This window comes from Melozone crissalis, unplaced genomic scaffold (genome assembly GCF_028551555.1).
Source record: "Melozone crissalis strain CALT ecotype California unplaced genomic scaffold, PUWL_Pcris_2 ptg000027l_1, whole genome shotgun sequence".
Lineage (NCBI taxonomy): Eukaryota > Metazoa > Chordata > Aves > Passeriformes > Passerellidae > Melozone > Melozone crissalis.
The window spans coordinates 5,019,364-5,043,382 of NW_026535805.1; the positions used below are offsets into that span (position 1 = coordinate 5,019,364).

At 41.0% G+C, this 24,019-nt stretch overlaps 1 protein-coding gene across 2 annotated transcripts; it reads left to right on the forward strand.

Annotated features, from left to right (window-relative positions):
* The first annotated feature begins 205 nt into the window (after nt 1-205).
* INTS7 (integrator complex subunit 7) lies at nt 206-23,684 on the forward strand. 2 transcript variants are annotated; one of them, XM_054280233.1, is made up of 20 exons: nt 206-299; nt 433-562; nt 2,021-2,167; nt 4,587-4,724; nt 5,204-5,250; nt 5,752-5,951; nt 6,995-7,117; nt 9,628-9,745; nt 10,690-10,824; nt 11,366-11,463; nt 12,097-12,336; nt 13,029-13,166; nt 13,876-14,082; nt 17,538-17,732; nt 18,486-18,589; nt 18,968-19,036; nt 20,095-20,227; nt 21,423-21,521; nt 22,319-22,504; nt 23,367-23,684. In XM_054280233.1, exons 1-20 carry the CDS (start codon nt 209-211, stop codon nt 23,658-23,660), a joined length of 2,892 nt encoding a protein of 963 aa, XP_054136208.1. In that variant the 5' UTR covers nt 206-208; the 3' UTR covers nt 23,661-23,684. The 2 variants fall into 2 exon arrangements, 1 of the variants encoding a protein (XP_054136208.1); XR_008483212.1 differs by lacking the exon at nt 23,367-23,684 and having other exon boundaries at nt 20,095-20,205; nt 22,319-22,406.
* Nucleotides 23,685-24,019: the final 335 nt, after the last annotated feature.

The following is a 24,019-nucleotide window of genomic DNA, read 5'->3' on the forward strand; positions in this document are numbered from 1 at the left end:
ACCACGCCAGCTCCCGCCAAACCTCCAGCCCGCCAAGCGCGCCGCGCGCCCTCATTGGCCAGCGGCGAGCGCGCCGCGCCTGCCTCCTCTGATTGGGCGGCTCTGGGGAGGCGGGGCCTCCAGGCCGCGCCCGCCGGCCGGCCCCGCGGCCGCGCCGGGCGGGCGGGGTCAGGCGTGCGGTCACGCATGCGCGGGGCCGGCTGCAGCAATGGCGGCCAGCGGCAAGTCCTTCCTGGCCGATGCGGGCTATGGCGAGCAGGAGCTGGATGCCAACTCCGCCCTCATGGAGCTGGACAAAGGTGAGCCCGCGCGGGCCTGGGCAGCTGGGCCGGGCTGGGGGCTTCGCTCGCTTTACCCAGGGAGGGTGGGGGGCAGAGGAAAGACCCGGGGCCGGTAGAGGTGCCTGCGGTAATATTCCTGTGTCTCCGTTAGGCCTCAGGTCCGGCAAGCTCGGGGAGCAGTGCGAAGCCGTCGTTCGTTTTCCGAGGCTCTTCCAGAAATACCCGTTCCCCATTCTCATCAACTCGGCGTTCCTAAAGCTGGCCGATGTTTTCAGAGTGGGGTGAGTGCTGCCCGTCTGCTCCTGTCTGTTCCAGTCTGATCCGTGGGAACGCGCCGTGCCTTGAAGTGTCCTGCAGTGGAGGCTGGCGGGTCGTGCTCGCCTGCCAACACCCCTGCGGTACCCAGTCTGTTGTGGTTGTGCTTCATTGGAACTTGTTTTCCACTTCCTCAGTGGGCGTGAGTGGCTGTGAGTGGTAACGACACAGTTCCTTTCCTGGTTTGGGGATTCTCTCCCTGGCTGGTTTAAGTTCACTGGTGTAAGTTTTGCTCTATAAGCACAACCAAATCGTAACTCATAAATGGATGGATGATCACATGTGCAAATCTAATCTCTAGTGTGAAAAGTGCATATTATATGGCTTTCTGCAGATATTTACTCTATGTATTTTGCTGTATTGATTAGTAGTGCTGTATTAACATTTTAATAATATGATAAATGTAGGCTTGTAGTTAAAAAGGTAACTTTTGTAGTTAAAATAAGAACTATGTAAGTGGGATATTTTTTAAGAAAGGAATGAGGCACTCACACCAGATAGCAGCCACAAGACACTTAAATCTTTAGAGAAAAAGAATTTATTGCCCTCTTATCAGAAGAAATGAACTTCTTCCCGCCTTGAAGGCACTGTTAGGATTCAGAGGAAGAAGTTGACACTGACCAGACTGAATCCTTTGTTTGAATGGAATTTATGCATCATGTATGAGATGTATGAATATTCAATGGGCTATTGCTTTTAAGGGTTAATCCTCTGTTAACGGGTGTCCTTTTTCAGGCTTATGGTGCCCAGAAAAAGGTACCTGGATGTCTGTAACTCTTTGTCTCTATTGTCCTATATTGTCCTAATTCAGTTTGTCCAAATTATTATTACTCTAATTGTATTACTATTTTTATAACCATTTTATTACTATTAAACTTTTAAAATTTAAAAAAAACAGGTGATTGGCATTTTTCACATCTAACAAACGCAGCTTTTCCAAGTGCCTGCTGTCTAAAGTGATTTATATAATGGAATCAAAGCTGCTTCTTAAAAGCTTACAAAGGTATATGCTGATATTGAGGAATCTTCACTCTTGTCTTCAGGAAGGAAAATAAATTTGCTCAGCACTTGACAGTGGTAATTAAAACTTCTCTGTCTTAGTCTTGAATGTGTTTTTCCAGCAGATTTGGATCCCTATGTGTGCACAGAACAGGCATTTGCTTACACCCCTCCTCACTGGTGTCAGCAGGTTCATTTCCCTGGAATTGGGCTTTAGTTTGACACTATCTGAACTGGAAAATAAAGCAATAGTATGTTAACAGTCTCTATTTTACTGTATCAGTCTACTCAAATGCTTCTAAAGCATAGCTATCTCCTTGTTTTAATTTGCTCCCAAAAGCTGTAGTTAAGTAATTTTGTATTTAAAGTGCTTGAATTTTTGTTACAAAATAGCCTGACAAAGAAATGTTTGTATTTTCTAACAGGAACAACTTCCTGAGGCTGTGTGTGCTGAAAGTTACTCAGCAGAGTGAGAAGCACTTGGAGAAGATCCTGAATGTGGATGAATTTGTCAAGAGAGTTTTCTCAGTGATCCATAGCAATGATCCGGTTGCTCGGGCCATTACACTCCGGTGAGTGTGGCAGGAGGGATCATCATTTCCTTCAGATCTGGGAATGGTTCTGATTTACTGCAAACCTGTAGGTAACTATCAATGTGCTTGTCTGGAATAACAAGACCAAGTGCAAGGTGCTGCATCTGGGCCAGGGCAACCCCTGGTGTCACTCCAGGCTGGGGATGAACAGACCAAGAGCAGCTCTGCAGTGAGAGGCTTGGGGGTGCTGGTGGGTGAAAAGCTGGACATGGCCCAGCAATGTTCACTGGCAGCCCAGAGAGCCAAATGTGCTTTGGGCTACATCAAAAGGAGCCTGGGCAGCAGGCCAAGGAAGGGGATTCTGCCCCTCTGCTCCCCTCTGGTGAGACTCCTCCTGCAGTGCTGTGCCCAGCTCTGGGGTCTCCAGCACAGGAAGGACAGGGACCTGTTGGAGAGAGTCCAGAGGAGGCAGCTGAGATTAGAGGGATGGAGCACCTCTCCTGTGAGGAAATGCTGAGAGAGTTGGGATTGTTCAGCCTGGAGGAGAGAAGGCTTTGGGGTGCTCTAATTGTGGCCTTCCAGTACCTGAAGGGAGACTGCAAGAATGATGGAGAGGGACTTTTTGCAAGAGTTTGTAATGACAGGACAAGGGGGAATGGATTCAAACTAAAAGAGAGTAGGTTTAGGTAAGATATTGGGAAAAAATTCTGTATTGTGTGTGTGGTGAAGCACTGGAACAGGTTGCCCAGAGAAGTATGGATGCCTCATCCATGAAGGTGTTCAAGGCCAGGTTGGATGGGGCTTTGAGCAACCTGGTGAAGCAGAAGGTGTCCCTGTCTATGGCCAGAGGTTTGGAACTAGATGATCTTTAGGGTTCCTTCCTTCCAGGCCATTCTGTGATTCTGTGAGTGAAATAAAGGAGGCTTTTTATACATTCCTCATAGAGTTAAAAGCAGAGACATCTGTCTTTGAAAAGCATGAATGACAAGGATTGGTGATAATAAGAACAAGGTTATTAACCACTTATGACGGTGAGAATTTTGTATATGGTCCTGGGGAGAACAGAATTTGCAGTGTTGAAATTTTGTGTACACCGGAGAGGAAAACTGAATCTGTAGTATGCATAGCCCAGACAGTAGCTATATGCAATATATCACATCTTGCCTAGGATATTTTTAGACCAAGTGGAAGTGCTTCCTTTTGTGTCATAATAGTGTTTGTTAACTTGCAACCAAAAGTAGTTGATATCTGATCAATAACTTCTGAGGAAATGCTGTTATATTACTGATTGCTTTGAACTTCTGGGAATCAAGTGGGAAAACAAATTAATTTGTCTTCCATGTCACTGTCCTGCTGGTTTGGTGTCTGTGTCCCTCATGCTATCCAACATGATCCTCTTAAATGCATCTTCCAGCCCCTGTGCAGGTGAATTCAAATGTGAAGAGAGCACTTGTCTTTTTATATTGTTTTTATACCTCCATCTGGAACTGTTATTGATTTTACTACTGGGAGATGGGAGGCATTAGCAGGGCTTTGGTTGATTAGGTCATGTGTCCATTTCTTTCTTCTTTGAATATTTCATTTGAGATTATGCTTTCATGCCCTGGTGTCTCAGAAATCTGTAAATACAATATGTCTGCATGTTTTTTTGTAGTTTCTGTTCAGTGCTCCAATATAAGATTGCAGTTGTTGATTGGCATTGAGGGTTATCTTCACAGGCTGCTACAAGTCCCAGGAATCCTCTCAGTTTGCATAAGTACTTTAATTACTAAATTCACAGGATGCATCAAATAAAATGTTAAAATAGCTGTTGGTTGAACAGTTTCAATTTAAAATCTTCTGTTGATTTTTTTTGTCCTCCTTGAATAGTGTCAATAAGGAAGAACGTGTTGAAAGAAAGAGCAGCTTAAACAAAACTTTGTGGAATTTTATTGCTAGATAACTGTGTAAATATTTGCACAGAGCTGTAGCTAAAATTACCATCAGTATAAATCCTACATTTATTCTTCTTTTAACTGGATTATGCTAAATATGCCTGAAAGGTATCTTTGAAATATTTCTGGCAAAGTATAGGCTACTTTTTTAGCAGTTACACAAAATGTGATGCTACTTTTTTCACTAATAACCTTAACTTAGATCAGTGAAAGATGTTGGAAATAAATCATGTCATAGTGAACTTTTAATTTTTAAAGAATTTTGGTAAGTTTCTCACCGTATCAATTTCAAGCTAAAAGTTATAAAAATGTAATGGAATTTTTATCAAACCACTGATGCAACCCACACAACAAAATCTGTTACATTTAATTACATGTTTACTTTAAGCATTTGCTTGTTTCTGTAACAGCTGTGGAAAAGCACATATTTATATAAACACAGCCTTTTAGCCAGTCTTTTTTACATTTTTATTTGGTTTCATCATTTCTTCATGCTCACTGTTTGTCCTGATTTTGCTGTGTAGGATGTTGGGCAGCATGGCATCTATCATCCCAGAAAGGAAGAATGCCCATCACAGTATTCGCCAGAGTTTGGATTCCCATGACAATGTGGAGGTTGAAGCTGCTATATTTGCTGCTGCCAACTTTTCTGCACAATCTAAGTAAGAACTAGTTTTTTCACTTTTTCACATTACAGAGAATGGAAACTCCATTAACACTGACATTCACAAACCTTTCTGTTTTCTGTTGTGCTGTCCTTTATAGCAAAACAATTATGTGCAATAACAATTGCACATAAGACAATCTGAATCCAGGTTCAGCAGATTTTTTTTTCTGAAATGGAAAGCTCATAACTATGAGATTGAGAACTGGAATAGCAGCTTTAATCATGAATTATTTGGCAGAAATTATATTAGTAAAAGGTAGTGCTGATTGTCAGTTTTTGAAAACTTTCATTTTTTCATTTGGTCGTGCCTGTGTGCAGGAGTTCTGAAAAGACTCAGGTTTTGGCAGGCACTCTTTTGTATAACTTTTAATTGTTAAAACACAGTGTTTGGTAGTTCAGTCAAATTTTTTTTTCTATTTTTAATGACTTAATTTTTTATTTTTCATTTCACCTGATACTTTCTTTTCTCCACAGGGATTTTGCTGTCGGAATATGTAACAAAATCAGCGAGATGATTCAAGGTACATTTGTATGTTGAGTGATAAAGAGGAAAATCCTTCAGAGAAATTAAAGTTCTTAATTATTCATATTTACATATTAGATATCAGAATGCTGTTGCCCTTAGATGATTCCAGTTTTTAAATTAGGTGACCAATAATCTGTCTGGTTATCTTAAATCCTCCTAAAATTTAAGTTTTTGAAGCACCTGTTTGGTACAGAATAAAAGCCCATCTATAGTGTGATGAATAAGCTTGCATAGACTCTGATAGGTTGCTTCAGATGAGTTAATTTGTGTGTTACCTGCAGGGAAGCAAGGAGCAGCTTTCTCAAACAGCCATGAAAGTGCTTGATAGTGCTGTCATTTCACACCCAGCTAGAACATGAGTTATTTGAAGCCGCTGCAGGTGTTTGCACAATCTCCTTTCAGCAGTGGTAGCAATCCAGACATACTCTGTGCCTCAGAGCTGCCAAAAAAGCCAACCCAAGGACTAACTCTGGCTGTGTTTCTTTCCTTATTGCAGGTTTGGCCACACCTGTGGACCTGAAGCTGAAGTTGATCCCTATTCTGCAGCACATGCACCACGATGCCAGCCTGGCCTCCAGCTCCAGGCAGCTGCTGCAGCAGCTGGTGACATCCTACCCCTCCACCAAGATGGTCATTGTCACCCTGCACACCTTCACTCTGCTTGCTGCTTCCTCTTTGGTTGACATTCCCAAGCAGGTAACTCTTCCTAAGGCATGCCTTCTGTTGAAGTACAAAGTACATTTCAAAAGCACTCAGGTTCTGCCTGCTGATCAAAGCAAACAGTGATGCCTGGGCTGGGTTGGTTGCTCCTGTGCTGTCAAGGAAGAATACCCTAAAAACTGCTGCTACTTTCATATTTTTTACCTTTTCTGGTTCCATTTCCAGGTGACTGTATCAAACACACTACTCCTTTTTTACAGTTCATAACATGTCTTTTACTAAATCAGGGATTCAAATCAACAAGGACAGGTCAGCATACAGGAAAATAAGCATCCTGATTTTTTGAGAAAAGAGTTCAACTGGCCTTTGGAAGCCAGGCTTTACTTTGCACTTCTGTATATTGTCTTGGGTTGTGGGTGTGCCTTTTGCCTTTCTTTCATGGAAGGACATGAATATTTCATGCATTTAAATTGTGTTTCTTGGAGAATTTTGAGGAATTTCAATCAGTTCCTTAAATTCAGGACTACAAACCAAGTAATGGGAAAGCAGTGATGGAAAAATGCAATGCTTTTTATGCTCTGATAATGAGCTTTGTGGATGTGATTAAAAGAGGGGGTCTGCACACAGTGTCACTTGAGACTCATCCAGCTAATCATTATAAAGGAGTAATGAAAATCTGTTTGCTTTCTTTCATCCCTGTACAGCCATGCAAGGCTGGTGTCTGTTAGATAATGGCATTGATCTGTCTGAAACTCTCTGCTGTGGCTCACTTCTGTATTTCAGATGATGCTTCTGATGGTGCTGAACCTAAGTCTGCTGAAACAACATGAGAACACTTAATGTGCTGCTTTTATTTTTGTTTTTTAATGGCAGTAAACAGATGGAGATTTAGGCTGTATTTCTGCAGCACAACAGCCAATACTGCATAAAACTGATGGAGACTAAAAAACATGGCTGGCATGTTCATACTTTCTCAAGTTAGTTTTGGCTCTGTGTGCTCAACATTTCTTCCTGAGTGCTTTAGAAAATACTTCCTTCTAGTAGCATCACTTTTAAACAATGAATTTATTTTCTTGCAGATTCAACTTTTGTTGCAGTACTTGAAAAATGACCCCAGGAAGGCTGTGAAGAGGCTTGCAATCCAGGATCTGAGGTTGTTGGCCAACAAGACACCACATACATGGAGCAGAGAAAATATTCAGGTCTACTAAATATTCATGGTTTTTAAGATAAAATTTCTTATGAAGCTTCCCAAGGAGTTGTAGAATTCTCCCCGGAGGAATGATTGGGGAGGTAAAGGAAGGAGTAACATGCATCTCCATACCCTTAAGTTAGGTTACTCTGCCAAGCAGCCTAGCCAGGCATCAATGAGCAGCTCACAGAATGTCTTCAGTTGGATAAATTGACACTACCAAGGGAAGGCATGTGCCATGTAGGAGGCCTCTGTACCATGAGCAAGTAGCTTTTCCATCTGACAAAGCCATTCCAGGCAACAGACATGAGAGCTGAATGTTTTTACCACAATGAGTACACACCAATGCTCTGGTGCAAAACAGCCTCTGGGATTTGTCAAAACATGTCATCCAGTAAGGGGTACTTAAAAGGACAAATGGGATTTTGATTTCATTTCTTAGAATTAATGGGGTTTTTGTAATAGTAGCCTTGTGACTCAGGTTGTATCAGTGAGAAGGTGTTTATAGTGCACCTGTGCTATTTGGGGAAATTTGTGTTATGTTGTAGATATTACAATCAAGTTGCATATGAATTTTTTCTCCTTCCCCTTTTTCTGGTAGAAAAGAAATGGAAAATAACTTCAGTTTAGATTAATGGGAAAGTAAATATTTCAAGAACTTGATGGCAGGGGGTCACAGCTCTACTTTTTCCTGGGTCATTTTTTCTTTGTTTTTGTTACTCTTGGAAGCTACTTGGATCCTGTCCTGTTGGAGCATGAGGCATCTGGGAGAAAAAACTATGCAGGTTTTTGTTAACAATCATGTGAGGAATAAAGCAGGTTCTGCTCTGTCCCCAGTTCTTGGAGATGATGGTTTGGAGTGTGCAGAGCTTTTTGCTTTAGTGAACTGCTTTTTTCTTCATAATGGATTAACTCCAGAAATTTATTTCCTTTTAGGAATTTTAAGGAATTGTGGATTTTTTGTGAAGAAAATGCTGCTCTATCCCATATTTCAATAGTAGCTATGTCAGTACAAGTGAGAGGCATTGACAATGTGGCTTTCATTGTCATGTAGTGTGTTGAAGCAGAGTGGGTGTCCTGATGGTTGAAATTCATAGGGAAGAGTTCCACTGATGTCAGAACTAAACCAGTGGCTAGGTGAAAACAAAGCTAATTGTCTGAAGCTTGCAGAAATAGAGTTTTTCTGACTTCTGAAATAACAAGTTGACAATTTTGTTGGGAAGTTGTTCTCCCAACAACGGGAGACAATATAAACAAATACCATGCTTATACAACAAGGACTGGAACAGCCTCTCCTTTTCTCATGGCAAGGCCTGCCTCTTGTACCTTTTTACCAGCAAACATTGGTTAGTTTCTTCAGCATTTTAAGTCTGTCCTGTGTAGGTCAGGTGGGAAGTTTGGTGTTTGCACTGTGGAGGCTTCACTGATTTCTGGACATCAGCCTCAGAAGCTGTTGCTGCCTGGAGCAGTCCATCCTGCTGACTCCTGTGTGTCCTGGCAGTGTTCACAGTCACTGTTTCAGATATGCCCTGAGAGCTGATCTGACAGCACTGGAGTAAAGCATCAGTGTCTTGGGAGACATCAAGACTCATTTTCTACCCCAGCCATTAGATCTTCCTCTGTCTGTTGATGCCATTCTAGTCAGTGGATTAGAAAATACTAATTGGTACAAATCACAGATATGTTTAGAATTTAACCCTTACACAATACATATACCTGGTAAGAACACTGTGGGTTTTTTTTTTTATGTTCTATGGAACTAATTGTGTTGTTTTTCTTTATTTCGTTACTGGCTCTTTGGCATTCAGTTTTGACACACTCTAAAGCAGAATATAGTTATATTTTCTATTTATGTCTCATACTACTGTCCCTTCTGTTGACTAAGAAAGCATCCAAAACCAGTGAATAACTAAATTGTGAGCAATGTTAGCATAAGGAATTGAGAACAGTGTGCCTTTGCAGAGTTATTCAAACCAAATTGTGATAAGACCTGTGATAAAAATCTGGCAAAAGGCACAAAAGTAAGATATGAGTTCTACTACAAATGAGTTAAAACATAAAATACACTTTAATTTATTTATCAAGAACCTTAAACTCCTGTTGGACACCAATGCTGCTAAAGGAAATTACACTTGAAACCTTGCTCTTCAGAGACGTATATTTATATAAAACCTTGCACATTGTTACAATGCAAGATAATCAGCATGCCTGAAACTGTCTTAAAATCTTTTATAGTATTGGATCAATGAGACCAGATAATATTTTTGCCACTGATTTTTAATTAATGAATGGCTTATAATCGGTGTTTTCTAGCATATGGGACCCATTGTCACTTTTCTACAAGCCACATCCTTAGTCCTCTAAACCAGATGTTGAGGACTTGGCTTTTGATTTTAGTACAGTATTTTTAATGGGAGAATATTGATTCTTAAAACTTCTCAGAGAAGTGCAACTAAATACTTCATACAGATAGCTCGTGCTACTTCTTACCTCTATATTATTTTTCCTGTTGATTTTTAGGCACTCTGTGAATCTGCTCTAAACACTCCTTATGACAGCTTGAAAATGGGCATGTTATCTGTTCTTTCCACGTTATCAGGGACCATTGCCATTAAACAGTACTTCAGCAGTGCTCCAGGTAAGAAAACTGGATGAGATGGTTACCTTTGGCATTCTAATGGCTTGGTTTTCTCCTGCTGATCAGTTTCATCTCAACACTTTGTGGCATTTTCTAAAACTGTTTTTGAACTTCAGAACACTGAGAGTCAGACTGTGTTCATCATGTATGTAAGCTGAAAATGGGACACTGTATAGTCATGAATAATGATGGTTTTGTTGTGTTTTGCGGGTGCTGTGGTATATTAAAAGGGTTTTTGCCTTTGGGTCTTCAAGTTTTCTTCATTTTGTGGAGGAACATATTGCCTCTCAGGTGGCTGACCTGCATTCTGCTTAAGGTGCTTTGAAACCATGGATTTGTATAATTTTTGAGTAGTAGGGAGGCTTCATGGTGTAAGAGTGGACTGGCATGTTACTGTTCCACCCTTGTGGGCTTGACAGTAGTACCAGGTGTCACCAAAATATTGTGACAATATTCTGGAGAAATTTTAGGAAAAGTAGACATTTAAAAGTGATTCAAGGTATCTTGTTCTCAAAATTATGATCACACTCTTTCTTCTTGAAAGCCAGACTGCCCAAATGAGTGCTATGAGCTCAAATACATGGGCTGCAGAAGTGGAAAAAAAATAGTACATCCTCTTCAGTCCTTCTGGCATGGCTTAATAATTAATAGGCTCACCAGCTTTTTTTAATCAGACATAATATTTCTTAAGGCAGTATTTCTCTGAGTCCTGAAACAGAACATTTGGAGCTAAAGGTTGATTTCTTACGTGTCTAACTTGTGTAGTGCTCAAGAATGAGAGAGTCTCTGGGTTTGTCTGAAGAGAGAGCAATATTTTCATCCTATTATTTAAACGTAAGAAAAAACCCTAAATCAATATAATGGTTTTGCAGAAATGTACTTAAAGTTCCGTGGTATATTTATGGACTGCAGTTTCATGTTCCATTTGCCTTGCTTTTATTTAGGAGCAGCAGCTACAACTGCCAGGTCATTTGATTTGGTAAAACTAGCACAGGAGTGCTGTTACCATAATAACCGTGGCATTGCAGCCCATGGAGTGAGAATTCTGACCAATATTTCAGCCTCTTGCCAGGAGAAAGGTAAGGGAAAGCAGGGGCAGTGCATTGCCTCTGTTTGCAGCCAGGCTTATGCTCTTAGCACAGATTAACTCGTCCTGTCTGTGAACCTGGCTGTAAGTCTGTCTGATCCCTCAGGCTGGTTAGGGAGAATGGGGACTGTCATCTAGCATGGCCTTATGAATGGTTGGGAAGGTTCCATCTTTGTCTCATTTAGAGAAAATTGCTGCCCACAACAGAACTTGTGCTAAATGAATGCTTGTTTTACCTTTGCTGTAAGATTAGTGAATTGTTGGTCAACCTTTGAAAGCCCTTTGCACAGAGCCTGTTGCAAAATAATAACACGGCATTTAGAAGTCTTAGTCCCAGGATTTATGCATGCTTTGCAAGTGTCAGTGGGGCTGCTGAATAGTTACCCAAGACATGGAATGGCAGAATTGTTTCTCATCAGAGTAAGGCAAAGCTGAAGTGTTAGGAAGATTCTTAATTGTCATCATTGCAACAGCAGTGCAAACATTACACCAGCTATGGTCAGAAAACAAACTAACTCTTTTCCCTTTTGTAGATCTTCTGCCTTTGGAGCAAGATGCAGTTTTTGGCTTAGAAGCTCTACTTGTTCTCTGTAGTCAAGATGACAGCCCAGGAGCTCAGGCAACCTTAAAGGTGACATTACTGTTGTCTTCCCCTTCACAGCTATAAGTTATAATAACAGCTTGTGTGACAGAGAGGCTGGTGTGCACCAGATCCTTTCTGGTGGAAGCACAACAGACTGGAGGGAAAAGAGGATTTTTCTGGTTTGCCCATAATCAGAGTTCAGAGCAGTAGAGAAACTGGGCATAGCCATAGTACAACTCCTCTCAACTCTGGGTTAAGAGAGTTGTTGCAGGTGGCAGGGAGCATTCCTCTCAGAGGAACAGCTGTAATAAAACATGAACATTGGATTGAGGTGTCTCTGAAGGACAAAGAGAATCTTGGAGACAACTTGCTTTTTGGAGATGGAGATGCATTTTTATAAGTCATTATTATTTTCCCACTTCAGAAATCATCAGTAATTTTTCTAGTTATTTACCTTTCAGGCTGGTGGCATGAGAGACTATTAATGTTTCTTGAATTTGTGATGTGTTTTAGTGCTGGTAGCTCAGGGACAAAGACTTGGAAAAACCTTTAGCAGAGTACATAGTTGTGAAAATACCAGATGAGTGTTTGTGCAGTCCTGCTTGCAGCCAAGTAGCTGTGCCTGGCTTTGTTGGCTTGAGGCCATTGTGGTGATGTTCCTGTGGGCTGTGTGAGTTGCAGATCACGCTGACCTGCATGGTGAAGCTGGTGAAGTGCCGCCCCCACCTGAGCCAGTCCGTGGTGGAATCCCTGCTGGCACAGCTGCACAGTGCCCAGGACAATGCCAGGATCCTCATGTGCCACTGCCTGGCAGCCATTGCCATGCAGCTGCCTGTCCTGGCAGATGGCATGCTGGGAGACCTCATGGACCTCTATAAATTGATTGGACAATCTGCCACAGATAAAAAGCAGGAACTCTTGGTAAGACCTCCCTTGATGCATAAAGTCTGTATTAACAATTGGGGATGGACAGTATTTTAAAAGGCAGCTAAGGCATTTGTTGTGTGTCCGGGTTGATGTGCCAGTCTGTAGCCACCGGTTTCGATTTTCTTTCAACTTCTGACTCTTTATGTCAGTGTTCAGTGTAGAAATATCTCCTAGATGGAGCTGTCCTATGCCGTGTATTCCATTAGATTTTCCAGCAGATGGCACTGCTTAGGCAAGCCTGGCTATTGAAATTATTGGGGTGTCTCTAAAGTAGTGTTTAAAGGCCAAATGGCAGCTAGCTCCATTTATATAGGGTGCTCTGAGGCAAACGACTTAGTATACTGTAAGAGAGAAAAATGCTTTCATCACATATATTTGGAAAAGAATTTGAATTTTAAAAAAGAAATTAGAAGATTTCTGTTAATTTACTTGGAGCATTTTAAATATTTCAGCTAAAAGGCAGAGTTGAGATTCTTTAAATGAAAGTTACTTTTATCTACAAGAAATACTTGGATTGCTGTAACTATTTAAAAGATAAATGACTGAGAAGTTTTGCAGTTAAAAAAAATATATATGTCATCTTCTATGTAGTTTTTAGCCCAAAATAAAACAGAAATGGCTTTTTTTTTCTTTTTTTCTTTAGTTACTGAATTATAACTTTCTTTCTCACTCCTCCACTCTACTAGGTTTCTCTTGCCACAGTGATATTTGTTTCCAGTCAGAAAGCTTTGTCCACAGAAATCAAAACTGTTATCAAACAGCAGCTTGAGAATGCCTCCAATGGATGGACAGCCTACAGGATAGCCAGGCAGGCTTCCAGGATGGTAAGTGAAAATACCTGCAGAAAAATGGTTTCTGTGATTGAAGGAATGGCCAGGGAATTCTTTAAATTGGATAAGGGAATAAGGAAAGTTGTAGGACTTGGGAGAAAGAAGTGAATGGAGAAAAAAAATAAAAACCACTTTGCCTCTTAATTCTCTGGAATGCAGATTCAGATATGTATAATTTGGGACATTCATCCCATCAAAATGGTTTTTTACTTATCCTTTTGAAGTATTTGAGAAGGAAGTAAGTGATGTCCTGGCACTTTGTTGAGCATGTGCCTAATCTGTATTGTCTGACTGCTCTTCAGAATGTGAAGGTCATCCTGATGTGTGGTTCTCTTCCTTCAGTGTGAAGAAAGGAAGAAAAATATACTGTTTCCCTTTTCCCTTAAGTAAATTCACAGTTGGGGTTAGAATTACACAGAAACCCTAGTATGAGATGCTGAGCTAAATTTCCATGGTTTTTTCTCATCTTATTGAATTATCTTGTGTAAATAAATACTATGCTTTTTTACAGCCTGGTGTTTCTATAAAGTAAGCACTTGTGCTTTTATTTATTATTAGCATTGCCACAATCAAATCATTGGAAAAAGTTTCAGTATTTGTGTTTGAAAGCTGGCGATGTTCCTGTTTTCTTCCTTGTGTAAGTTCTGTAGAAATCCCCAGCCTTCTTTCACGTCCCCTTTCAGAATCATTCTTGTCATTACAGGGCAACCACGACATGGCCAGAGAGCTGTACCAGAGCCTGCTGACCCAGGTGGCCTCAGAGCACTTCTACTTCTGGCTGAACAGCCTGAAGGAGTTCTCGCAGGCCGAGCAGTGCCTGGCAGGGCTGCAGGAGGAGAGCTCCAGCTCCGCGCTCTCCTGCATCGCCGAGGCCCTCAAGTCCTACCACAAAGGGATCGCCTCGCTCACGGTCAGCACACACCTCTGCTGATGCTTCTGCTGCTGCAGTGTGCCTCCTTGGGTTCTGTTGTAGCTCTCTGAAAAGTTCTTTAATATCTCTGGCATCTGCCAGACTCTGCTTGGTTCTCCTCTGCAGGCATCACACGCTGCATCTTGAGAGAGCACATCCTGTAACTCAGCCAAGTAGGATTAGCTAGATTTCTCTTTGCTTTTTCTTCTCCCTCCACCCCTCATTTCCTGCCTTGATCAGATCAAATGAAATGTGAAAGATCTTGTTTAATTAAAGTGACAATACTGATAGTTTTCCACTCCTTGCTTTGGGTGAATGAAAGGTATTGTAATAACCAAGCCTGAGAATTGGCCTGAATTGGCTGCTGTCTTCTTGAAATATAGAGAAGGATTCAATTGTCTTCCTCCCTCCTGCTGAGTTCATGTTGCCTTCTATTTGACAATATGATCTCATGGAATCCTAAAAGCAATCTAGTAAGAAGAGGAAAGACAATTCAGTTTCATCAAATCCAACTGGTACGTGCTTTTATGCAAATACTTTCTGCTTCTCTGAAGTGGTAAAAATACCAAGAAGCTGTGTGATGTCTGTGAATGTAAACAAAAAAAAAAGCATTAATGATTAGGGACCTTCAGTTCCTACTGTAAAGTTGCTTCTTAAGCAAAAATGATCCAGCTTCACACTATACTTTTTTTCATATTTTAGTTTCCATGAAGCAATCTTTACATACAGTTTCTGTATGCCTTTTCAGTGAAGCTGCATCATTGCTTTAGTTTCTGGACTATTAGGGTCATGAAAATTCAGACATTAGCATTTAATAAAGTTCAGATATTACTATTTATTAATAAGATGTCCCTGAATAAGCTGCAATGACATAATTTTCCACTTTTGTCCTCTGAAAGACCCATCAATCCTGAAGTGTTTGTCTTTAAGTGTTGGCTGAGTGAATCAGGCTTTTAATTCAACACTTCAAGATTTCTCTTACATCAAGAAGACATTGAGAGGAGGACCTCATCTAATTAGATGTTAATATTTAATACAGGCAGGAAAATAACATACTTAATTAGGTCATACTGTGATCCAGTAATTTAATTACCCCTTCCATGGAGTTTGGGGCTTTTTTCTGTTGAAGGATTCCTGTCTTCATCTCTTCTGCTGACTTCAGTTCCTGTTGCACATAGTGCTTTCCTGGGCCCAGTGCCCTCCTTATGGGTGGTTGTGGTCCAGAGGAGTGAGTACAGGATTTGTAGGTTAGAGGGGAGGAAATTGGGTTTTTCTGCTGGTTGTTGCTGACTTGTTGCATCACTCTGGACAATTTCCCAGCCATGCTTGAGTGTATCAGCTGTAACAGGAGCCACTGACTGCTTGTCCATAGAACTCAGCCTCTCCAAGGGGAGCAAAGTGCCACAAAATGCACGTGACAGCCTTGCTGCTGTAGGCTTTTGCTCTCTTTCCTCTGACTGGAGCTCTCCTGTTGCTGCTGTTTCAGTGCAGAGCATGACTCAGCCCTGCTGGTACCACAGAGCAGTGGTGCATGTGATGAGCCTGGTGTAGCTGCTCCACTCTGTAGCTGGGAAGCACCGTGTCAGTAAATCTCTTGCAGATGTTCAGCCAGCCCAGTTTAGCAGCAGTGAAATGTTCAGACAGTGCCTTGTTGGAAAATTTCTCAATTCCTCCTTGATAAACATAAAACTCTGCCTTGCACTGCAGAGTGTTCTTTCATTGGAGTTAATGCACTTGAGGGAAAGAAACCCCTCTGCTTTATGGATAAGAGGTTCTCCCTGTGGGAGAGCAGGGACTTGTCAGGGAGCACATTGACCACAGTCCCCATCTGTCTTGCTGTGTGCTTGGTTGTACACTTAGCAAAGGTTTTGAATGGGTCCTGCTCTTTCTGGCACAGATCCTATGTCTCATTGGGCTTATTTTTCCACTGCTGGTAATCTAAAAAAGATACAAAACTTGAACAAAGCACTTATACAGCCATTGGTTAAAAAGCACCAGTTCCAAATATGTCAAGTGGTGGTGTTTGAAGGACTTGGCTGAGCCAAAGAAATACTTCTGTCACTTTCAGAAAGAATTGTCACTCACTCACTGCCCATGGCAGATAAGGTGAATTGCAGTATTAATGAGACAAGCTTGTATTTCCATTTACAAGATTCAAGTCCAATTTGTGCTACTAAAAAGTCTGTATTTTCTGATATGAGTACTTTACTCTTTAAAAGCATGTAGTCTCTGTAGAGCAATTACAGTGCAGTATAGCCCTCTTCCACAGAGGCTTTTCTGAAACCATCCTTGCAAAATAAAGTGAACAATTCCCATTCAAAAGGGGTTTTTTTTTGTGCCCTTGGAGAAGGAAAAGCAAAGTGATAGATAAGAGAGGCTTAATGGTTTAAATATGAAATAGTCTTACTTTTTCAGTTGAAATCTAGTTCAGTAGTTTTAAGTGGTTGCAGTGGGCTGATACTTCCTCACTTTAGTAAGTAGTGGGCCAGTTCTCAGATGATGTGATGCTTTGTGTGAAACCACTTAGCTGTTTTTCTGCCAGCAAAGAAATGGGTCTTAGTAAGGTTTTGGGGTAGATTATAACTTCTTGCTTTGAGAAGTGACCTGGTAAGGAATAAGAAGCAGTGGCAAAGACAGGCATGAGTGCAAGAGGAAGTACTGGTGCTTTGTTTTTGGAGAGGGCTTGTTCTTCTCAAAATCCAACAGTTTAAGAAAAATAAGTAGTGGGGTTTTGGCTTAACTAGTATCAAACCTCGAGTACTGCAGTTTACCCCCTCCTGGGTGTCCTAAGCTGTCATAGATGCTTCTACAAGTCAGATAAACTTTTAGGGAGCAAGGCTTCATAGAACTGTATTTTCTGAACAATAGCAGCTTATCTACCCTCCTGGAATTCTGTTATTTACTGTTCTTAGTTACCACTAGACTGTGTCTCTTGCCTTCATCAAATGCAAGGTTCAGTGCCTTCATCATGTTTCACAGTTCCAAAAAGTCACCCTTACCTTGTGCTGGGGGTAACTTGAGCCAATTCCTTCTCTTGTGGCTGATGCAGAGAATCACTTTTTCAGTCCTTGTGTTTCTTGTTTGCCATCCAATTCAGTGTACTTCTTCTTGTGATAAAGACTGTCTGGCCTGATGTCATTTAAGCCTAATGGCTTGGCCTTGGAAAAAGGAAATATGTGCCCTAACAGTATTTATTTTAACTGCTTAAGTCATATTTGTTACAAGGGTGACATGCTTGGAATATGACTTAGCAATTATGTAACTTCTATGTCATTTATATTGAGTGTGATTGAAATTGAGCAAACTTGTTAAATGTAATTTTTAAAAAAACAGCTTTTAGAATTGAACTTGAGGGCTCAGTTTTTTCTGATGAGACTGTTCAGTGACACTGCAGTGTAATTTTATCATTTTTGCTTTTGACCTAGTTTGCCAACATTCCTATTACTGTGTTTCAGGCTGCTAGTACACCACTTAATCCTCTGAGCTTTCAGTGTGGATTTGTGAAACTCAGGATTGACCTTCTGCAAGCTTTTTCTCAACTTATTTGTACCTGCAACAGCCTAAAAACGAGTCCACCCCCAGCTATTGCCACAACCATCGCTATGACATCAGGAAATGATCTCCAGAGGTGTGGCCGCATCTCCAACCAGGTATGTGGTCCTATTCCACTCTTGTGCAGTTGTGTTTGTGACTCTGGTATGAATTCTGCTTCTCAGCAAACATTTTTGAGAAAATAAATGAAAAGCAGTTGTGAAGTGGGTTTTGGTTTTCACCTGTAGCTCTGAAAACACCTGCCTGTAGCAGGCTGTGTTTTGAAGGTGAATGTGCACGTGTGTTTTCTCCCCCAGTCACACACACAGCTTCCAGGGATATGCACGTAGCAAGTGACTTGGTACATTCAAACTTGCAGCAAGGCTTTTCACACCTTGCTTTGAAACACCTCAGACACTCTGAGTACACTAAGGAAGAATATTATGTACACCTGAGGATAATTCTGCAACTCCTTTTGCTGGGAGTTGGCAACTCCCTTGGTACTGTACAAAACTTGCCTTGTACCTCCTTGGAACACCAAGGAGGTTTGCTTCTAAATCCAGCCAGTGGGTGGTCATTGAGAGATAGAGCAGTTTGATTTACCAGTAGGGGATGGAGGTTTTTTCTTTTGCTTTCTTTTTAACCCAAGGAGATTTTGTTGGTGCAGGAAATATACCTGTTTAATGCATGGATAACAGTCTGTCACTTTGGTAATCGTTATCTGAGTGAAGAAGCAGGAACTTCATAAACTTTTCTCCAATGTGCCCCCTTATTCCTTCAGTGTTGTCTGTTACCGTGTAGTGGTTTTCTGGATTTGTGGGGTTTTGTTCTGCTTTGTTTTGTGTTTTTGCCTAGTAACATTGTCTCTGCAGATGAAACACTCAATGGAGGAATTCCGAAACTTGGCTGCACGATATGGAGATCTCTATCAGTCATCTTTTGATGCAGATTCAGCAACTCTAAGGAATGTAGAACTGTATCCTTTAAAAATCCTAGGCTTTGTCCACTTTTCTTCTCATGTGCCCAGCATAAAGCATAAGAATCCTCTTTTCTTTGAAGACTGCCACAAAGTAATTTCGGAAGTTAATAACGTAAAAATTGGCTGCCAATTGTTTAAAACCTATTTGAAGATAAACATTGCCATATTATTGTTTGGAATTACTTGATAAGCAAGTTATGACACAAAAATTGGAGCAGCTTATAACTTGGTATTTTCACAGTTCCTGCTCTCTGTTCACTAAATGAGTAATGACTGTAGGATTACTTCACAAGGAAAAGTGCCACCAAATACACTGCATTTCTTGCTTTAGGTGCCAACTTTGAAAGTCTTTTAATTCCTTAATATTAATATCAGACAACAGCAGAGCTGCTTGTTGATTTCACATGCAATAGAAGCTCTGATTCTGGACCCAGAATCTGCAAGGTAGGTTTGATAGTTAACTGCATACTCCTTTTCTGCTTGTTAATAAATCCTTGGAGCTTTAAACCTAGGAATTCAAGGAATGTTCAGAAAGTTTCTCAGTAGATATTCCTAATTGTATTCTGAGCAGGCTTGAGGATCTGTTGCTGCTGTGGTGTACCTGGCATATGTACCTGGAACTCTCTTGGGTTCTGCATTTCATACTGATTTTGTTCTTGAGAGCACTATACTGGAGTTATCTTAAGTGTAGACTTGAATTTCTAATCTCTCCTTTAGCCACTTATTTCAGTTTGTGTTGTTGTGTGTTAGATCCCATGCCTGTTGCCTGCACTTGTAAGTGCACCTTAGCTTCCTTCAAAGTTGTGAAAACACATGCAATAAGATAGTTCAAATTTTTAATGTAAAGCCATCATCTCTGGCTCTTTTTCTAACAATGAACTTGAATCCACTAGAAAAAAATGTTGAAGTACTGATGAATTTAATCACTGTTTAAAACTCCTGGGCTGAGGTTAAATGGAAAATACTGTGGATAAAATCTCTAAATCTCTCAGTGATTTTATAGCTGGTAATAAAAGTGAACATCCTAAGTGACTGTAGTACTCATTATGAATTAAGCATTGCTTAGAAGGTGTATTAGTCAATGAGATGAAATTCTATTCAAAGGAGGAGATTATAAACCTGGAGATTTAGTTTTAATTCTGACTGGCTTTCTTGCTTTGTGTTGTGAGATTTTCATGGCTGTTACAAACACTGCAGGGTTAAAAAAGCCAGGGGAAGTAAGTATGCTGAGTCTGTTAGACCTGTCACTGCTTCAGCTGAGAGGGTGGGGACAAGAAGTGGTGAATAAATGGTAGGTAAGAAAGATTTAAATGTAAAGGGCAAGTGTTTTAGTGGAAAAAAAAATAAAGAAAGAGTAAACAGTTTGAAAGACATTTCTTAATGGATTTCATGTTGTAATGTCTTGCCACATCTGTTTGGTAGTGTGCCTTCCAGGTTATGATGAGGAAAGTAAGTTAGACATAATGAAAAGTTTCATTTTTTTCTTTTTTTTTTTTTTTTAGTTTCCAGGAATATAGCTCAAATGGAACAGCTCATGTTGAAAGTGAATATGAAAGAAGAATGATGTCTGTATTTAATCATGTGCTAGAGGAAGTGGAATCCCTCAACAGGAAGTATGCTCCTGTGTCTTACTTGGCAAGTAACAGTTTTAAATGTATATTGCCTAGAGAAAAGGGGCCAAAACCCCAGAACTCCCATTTATCTGTGGTTGGCAAGAAACTGGGAAGCATTCTCAGTTGATTAACATTACTGACTCAAATGGTCTCTACAGAGACACGCTTGTTTAACAATACTTCAAAAATCATTTTGCTAAAACATTTGTAGCCTTGCTGGTCTGCTGAAAAATAATATTTTTAAAATTCCCATCCTGAGAGCACAGCAGGTGCTGATAAGGTCACTGCAAGAGCTGTCAGACCCCTCAGCACACTCACATGCAAACCCTGCAGCACATTCTCCTCGTTCCTGTTCTTGCTCTGAAGGAATTGTCCCCCTGCCCAGAGCAGCCTGGCTTTGCTCCCTGAGCTGCTGGGGGTGAGCCCTGTGCTTTGGGAGTGTTGTGTTTCTCTTATCAGTGCAGGGCATCAGGGAGCACAGTGTGAGTGTGCTGGTGCAAACAGTGAGCTGATAACACTCTCCTTACAGGGCTGGTGCCTTTGGCTCTTGCTGCTCTTGAGCATCCTGAAGCTGAAGTGCATGGTAGTGAGAGCGAGGTGCTTTGACATGGTTGGCATCTGTTTGCCTGGTTTCTAAAACCAACAGTCCTCACCAATTCCAAATAGAACAGAGGAGTAAATCATGTAAACCACAGCAAAGGTAAACCCTGTACACTTAGCTGTGGCTGGCTGCACACCAGGGCAGCTTGGTGACTCCAGTGGCACTGCTTGTGTCCATCTGAGCCAGAGGCATGGTGCGGCAGGGAAAGGAAGAGCAGACAAGAGCCTTAAAACTTAATTATTACATGAAGTTGTGATAGATGCCAGGCTTTTTGCTTGGAGGGGAGTTGTTTTTTGAGAGTTTGTGTGTAGGAGTGTTTCAAGCAGATCCTGCTCTGTGAACTCTAAGACTAGGACTGGAAAGATCTGTATTTTTCTTTTGCTTGACCTCCTTGTTTTTTTCCAGAGCAGATTCCTCCTTCAACAAGGGGCAGAACATAAACAGAGAGGCTGAATATAGTCATTGTAATCTTAGTGGCTATAATTCTATGACTGTATTAATATATTTTTGGACTTAAAATGGAAATTCCTGCCATTTCAGTAGCTCAGGTACATGTATTTCTCCTGTGTCATGAATGATATTTTTTCTCAGTTGTTTTGGCTCTTGTTTCTTGCAGCACACAGCTTGTTTGTGCAATGCTGTCATTGCCTTGTTGAAGGTGCCCCTTTCATTTCAAAGGTACTTTTTCCAAAAGCTGCAGTCTACAAGTATTAAGGTAAGTACTGCTCAAATATGGCCTCAAATTTTAGAAAGTCTTTACTTCATGAGAAAAGCCCTACTGAAGGCACAAAGCTTAAGGATTTTTAGTGAAGATACATAACTGCAAATAACATTTGGTTTAATGTGTTAGGAGTAACTTGAATAGCATGTGTGCATGGTTGTTCAGAACCACTAGACTGTCACTTAGGCAAGTAGGATTCAGTTCTTTGATTGCAAAGTCTTAAAAGTAAAATGTACCTGGATTTTTTGTTGATTCTGAGTCTGCAAAGCTAAATAATTCTAGTCTGGAAGGGCAGCTTTTATAGATTTGTATTTGGTTTTTTTCCTTTCCCTTTAAAAAGCAATGTTCACTATCTTGGAAGAAAATTGTCCTATATATCAGCTCACTGACTAAGAATGACTAAATATGACTAAGGTCATGGGTTTTCTTTTTTTTGTTTTACTCAAGTGCTCCTTTTTACTGGGAAAAGTGAAAGCCTTAAGTTTTATTACTTACTATTATTGCATTTTGCTTCTTTGTTCAGCTTAATATACCTGTGGAAGATTTTTTTCCCACATATTTTGAAGAAATAAATGAAACTGATACCAAGATAATATCTGGTATTGCTGATGATGTTTATTAAATAATATAGTCATGAGTCTCTGATAAAGGCTGTGTTTCCATTTGCTGATTTTTCCTACCCAACCTCTCTTGGAAATGTTTCTATAAGAAGGTGTCCTGTTTCATCCTTGAATTTTGTTTGCTTTTCTGGAGGCTTATAGTTACATTTTGCTCTGTTTATTGTGTTCCAGCTTGCTCTGTCCCCATCTCCAAGGAACCCAGCAGAGCCTATAGCAGTACAGAACAACCAGCAGCTGGCCCTCAAGGTGGAGGGAGTGGTTCAGCACGGATCCAAACCAGGCCTTTTCCGTAAAATCCAGTCTGTCTGTCTCAATGTCTCTTCAGTGCTGCAGAGCAAATCTGGACAGGACTATAAGGTGTGGATAGAACAGAGCCAGGAGGAGCCTTAAGATGTTTTGCTGTTCTTTTGTTTGTCTCTGGGTAGCAGAATTCCCAGGATGAGAGGAATGGGGGTGGTTCTGTAGTCCTGTCACTCCTGCCAGTTGACATCCAAGCTCTGGCCAGAGCCAAGCATAACTTGTGGAGGGGATCTGGGATTTTTAAGTCTGCAAAATGTCAATACCTTTTTGTAACAGCTCTTCCAAACAAAGAGGCTTTGTGATGTTCAGAACAAGTCATTAGGAATCTGCCTGAGATGAGGAAAACAGCCTAGTTATATAGCATATAAAACACCACAGGGCAAAACAAGCAGACCAGGAGTATATTACTCTCTGCCACAGAGTCACTAGAATTTTTTATAGTCAATTTATGGTTCTTTTATTTTGTTTGTGGAAATCATGAGGACAGGCTGTCCAAAACAAATAGCATCTGAGGAGCACATATTAAACTTAAGTCAACAGTTTTATCAAAGGCTGCATTCCTGAGGTTTAGGTTCTGCCAGCATGTGATATTTAGTGAAAGGCCTGCTTTGGTGGGTTGTGGGGTCAGGTTTTTGTTTGTTTTGTTATTTGGTGTTGTTTGAGGGAGAAAGTCAATGGTTTGTAAAAGGAGAGGACTAGGGAGTGTGTGATGTTTGACTCACATTACTTTGTGGAAAAGCAGAACCTCAGGTGGAAGATGACTAGTTAGCTTGTCAAGCTGTCCCAGGTATGCACATGTATTGGTTTAGGAGAATTGCAAACAGATTTTTCCTTTTTTCTCCTCTCTCCTTCAAGTGGAGACCTGAAAACTTATTTTTGGCCGGTTTATGGTGTTCTAACCTTCCATCTGTGTTCTCAGATTCCTCTTGACAGCATGACCAATGAAATGGAGCAGAGGGTGGAACCGCACAACGACTACTTCAGCACCCAGTTCCTGCTCAACTTTGTCATCCTTGGCACCCACAACATCACCGTGGAGTCCTCTGTGATAGACTCAAATGGCATTGTCTGGAAAACTGGGCCTAAAACAACGATTTTTGTCAAGTCTCTGGAGGATCCCTACTCGCAGCAGGTTCGCCTGCAGCAGCAGCAGCAGCAGGGCCCGGCCCCAGCGCAGCAGCAGCAGCAGAGAACGGCGTACTCGCGCTTCTGAGTGCACAGCCTGCTCTGCTGGGGCTGCAGCAGTCACCCCAGCCTGCTCTGCTGGGGCTGCAGCTCTTCTGGACACTTCTTTTTAAAGGTTTTTTTGAAGATTTTTTTATTGCAGCCTTCTCCTAGAAAGTCTCAGATGCCAGTTTGTTGCTTCTTACATTATCTGGAGTAAATTCGAACTTGATTCAGCAGAGGCAGCTGTTCAGATCTGGAGTTGTGCTCTTACTATAAGGACTTCTACCTGATCTCTAACTTCTGTTTACAAACCTGTTCCTGCAGGCTCCACAAACTGCAGTAGCAGGGGACACTAAACTTGTTGACTGGTACTTTCCATGATGTTTTTTGAAGCACATAGGTTCT

What these genes read in the sequence shown, in the direction of transcription:
- INTS7 (XM_054280233.1), top strand. Translation starts at nt 209, where the DNA reads ATGGCGGCCAGCGGCAAGTCCTTCCTGGCCGATGCGGGCTATGGCGAG. An exon ending in GGAGCAGAGAAAATATTCAG is followed by an intron (nt 7,118 to 9,627) that starts GTCTACTAAATA and finishes GTTGATTTTTAG; the next exon opens with GCACTCTGTGAATCTGCTCT. An exon ending in GTACTTCAGCAGTGCTCCAG is followed by an intron (nt 9,746 to 10,689) that starts GTAAGAAAACTG and finishes GCTTTTATTTAG; the next exon opens with GAGCAGCAGCTACAACTGCC.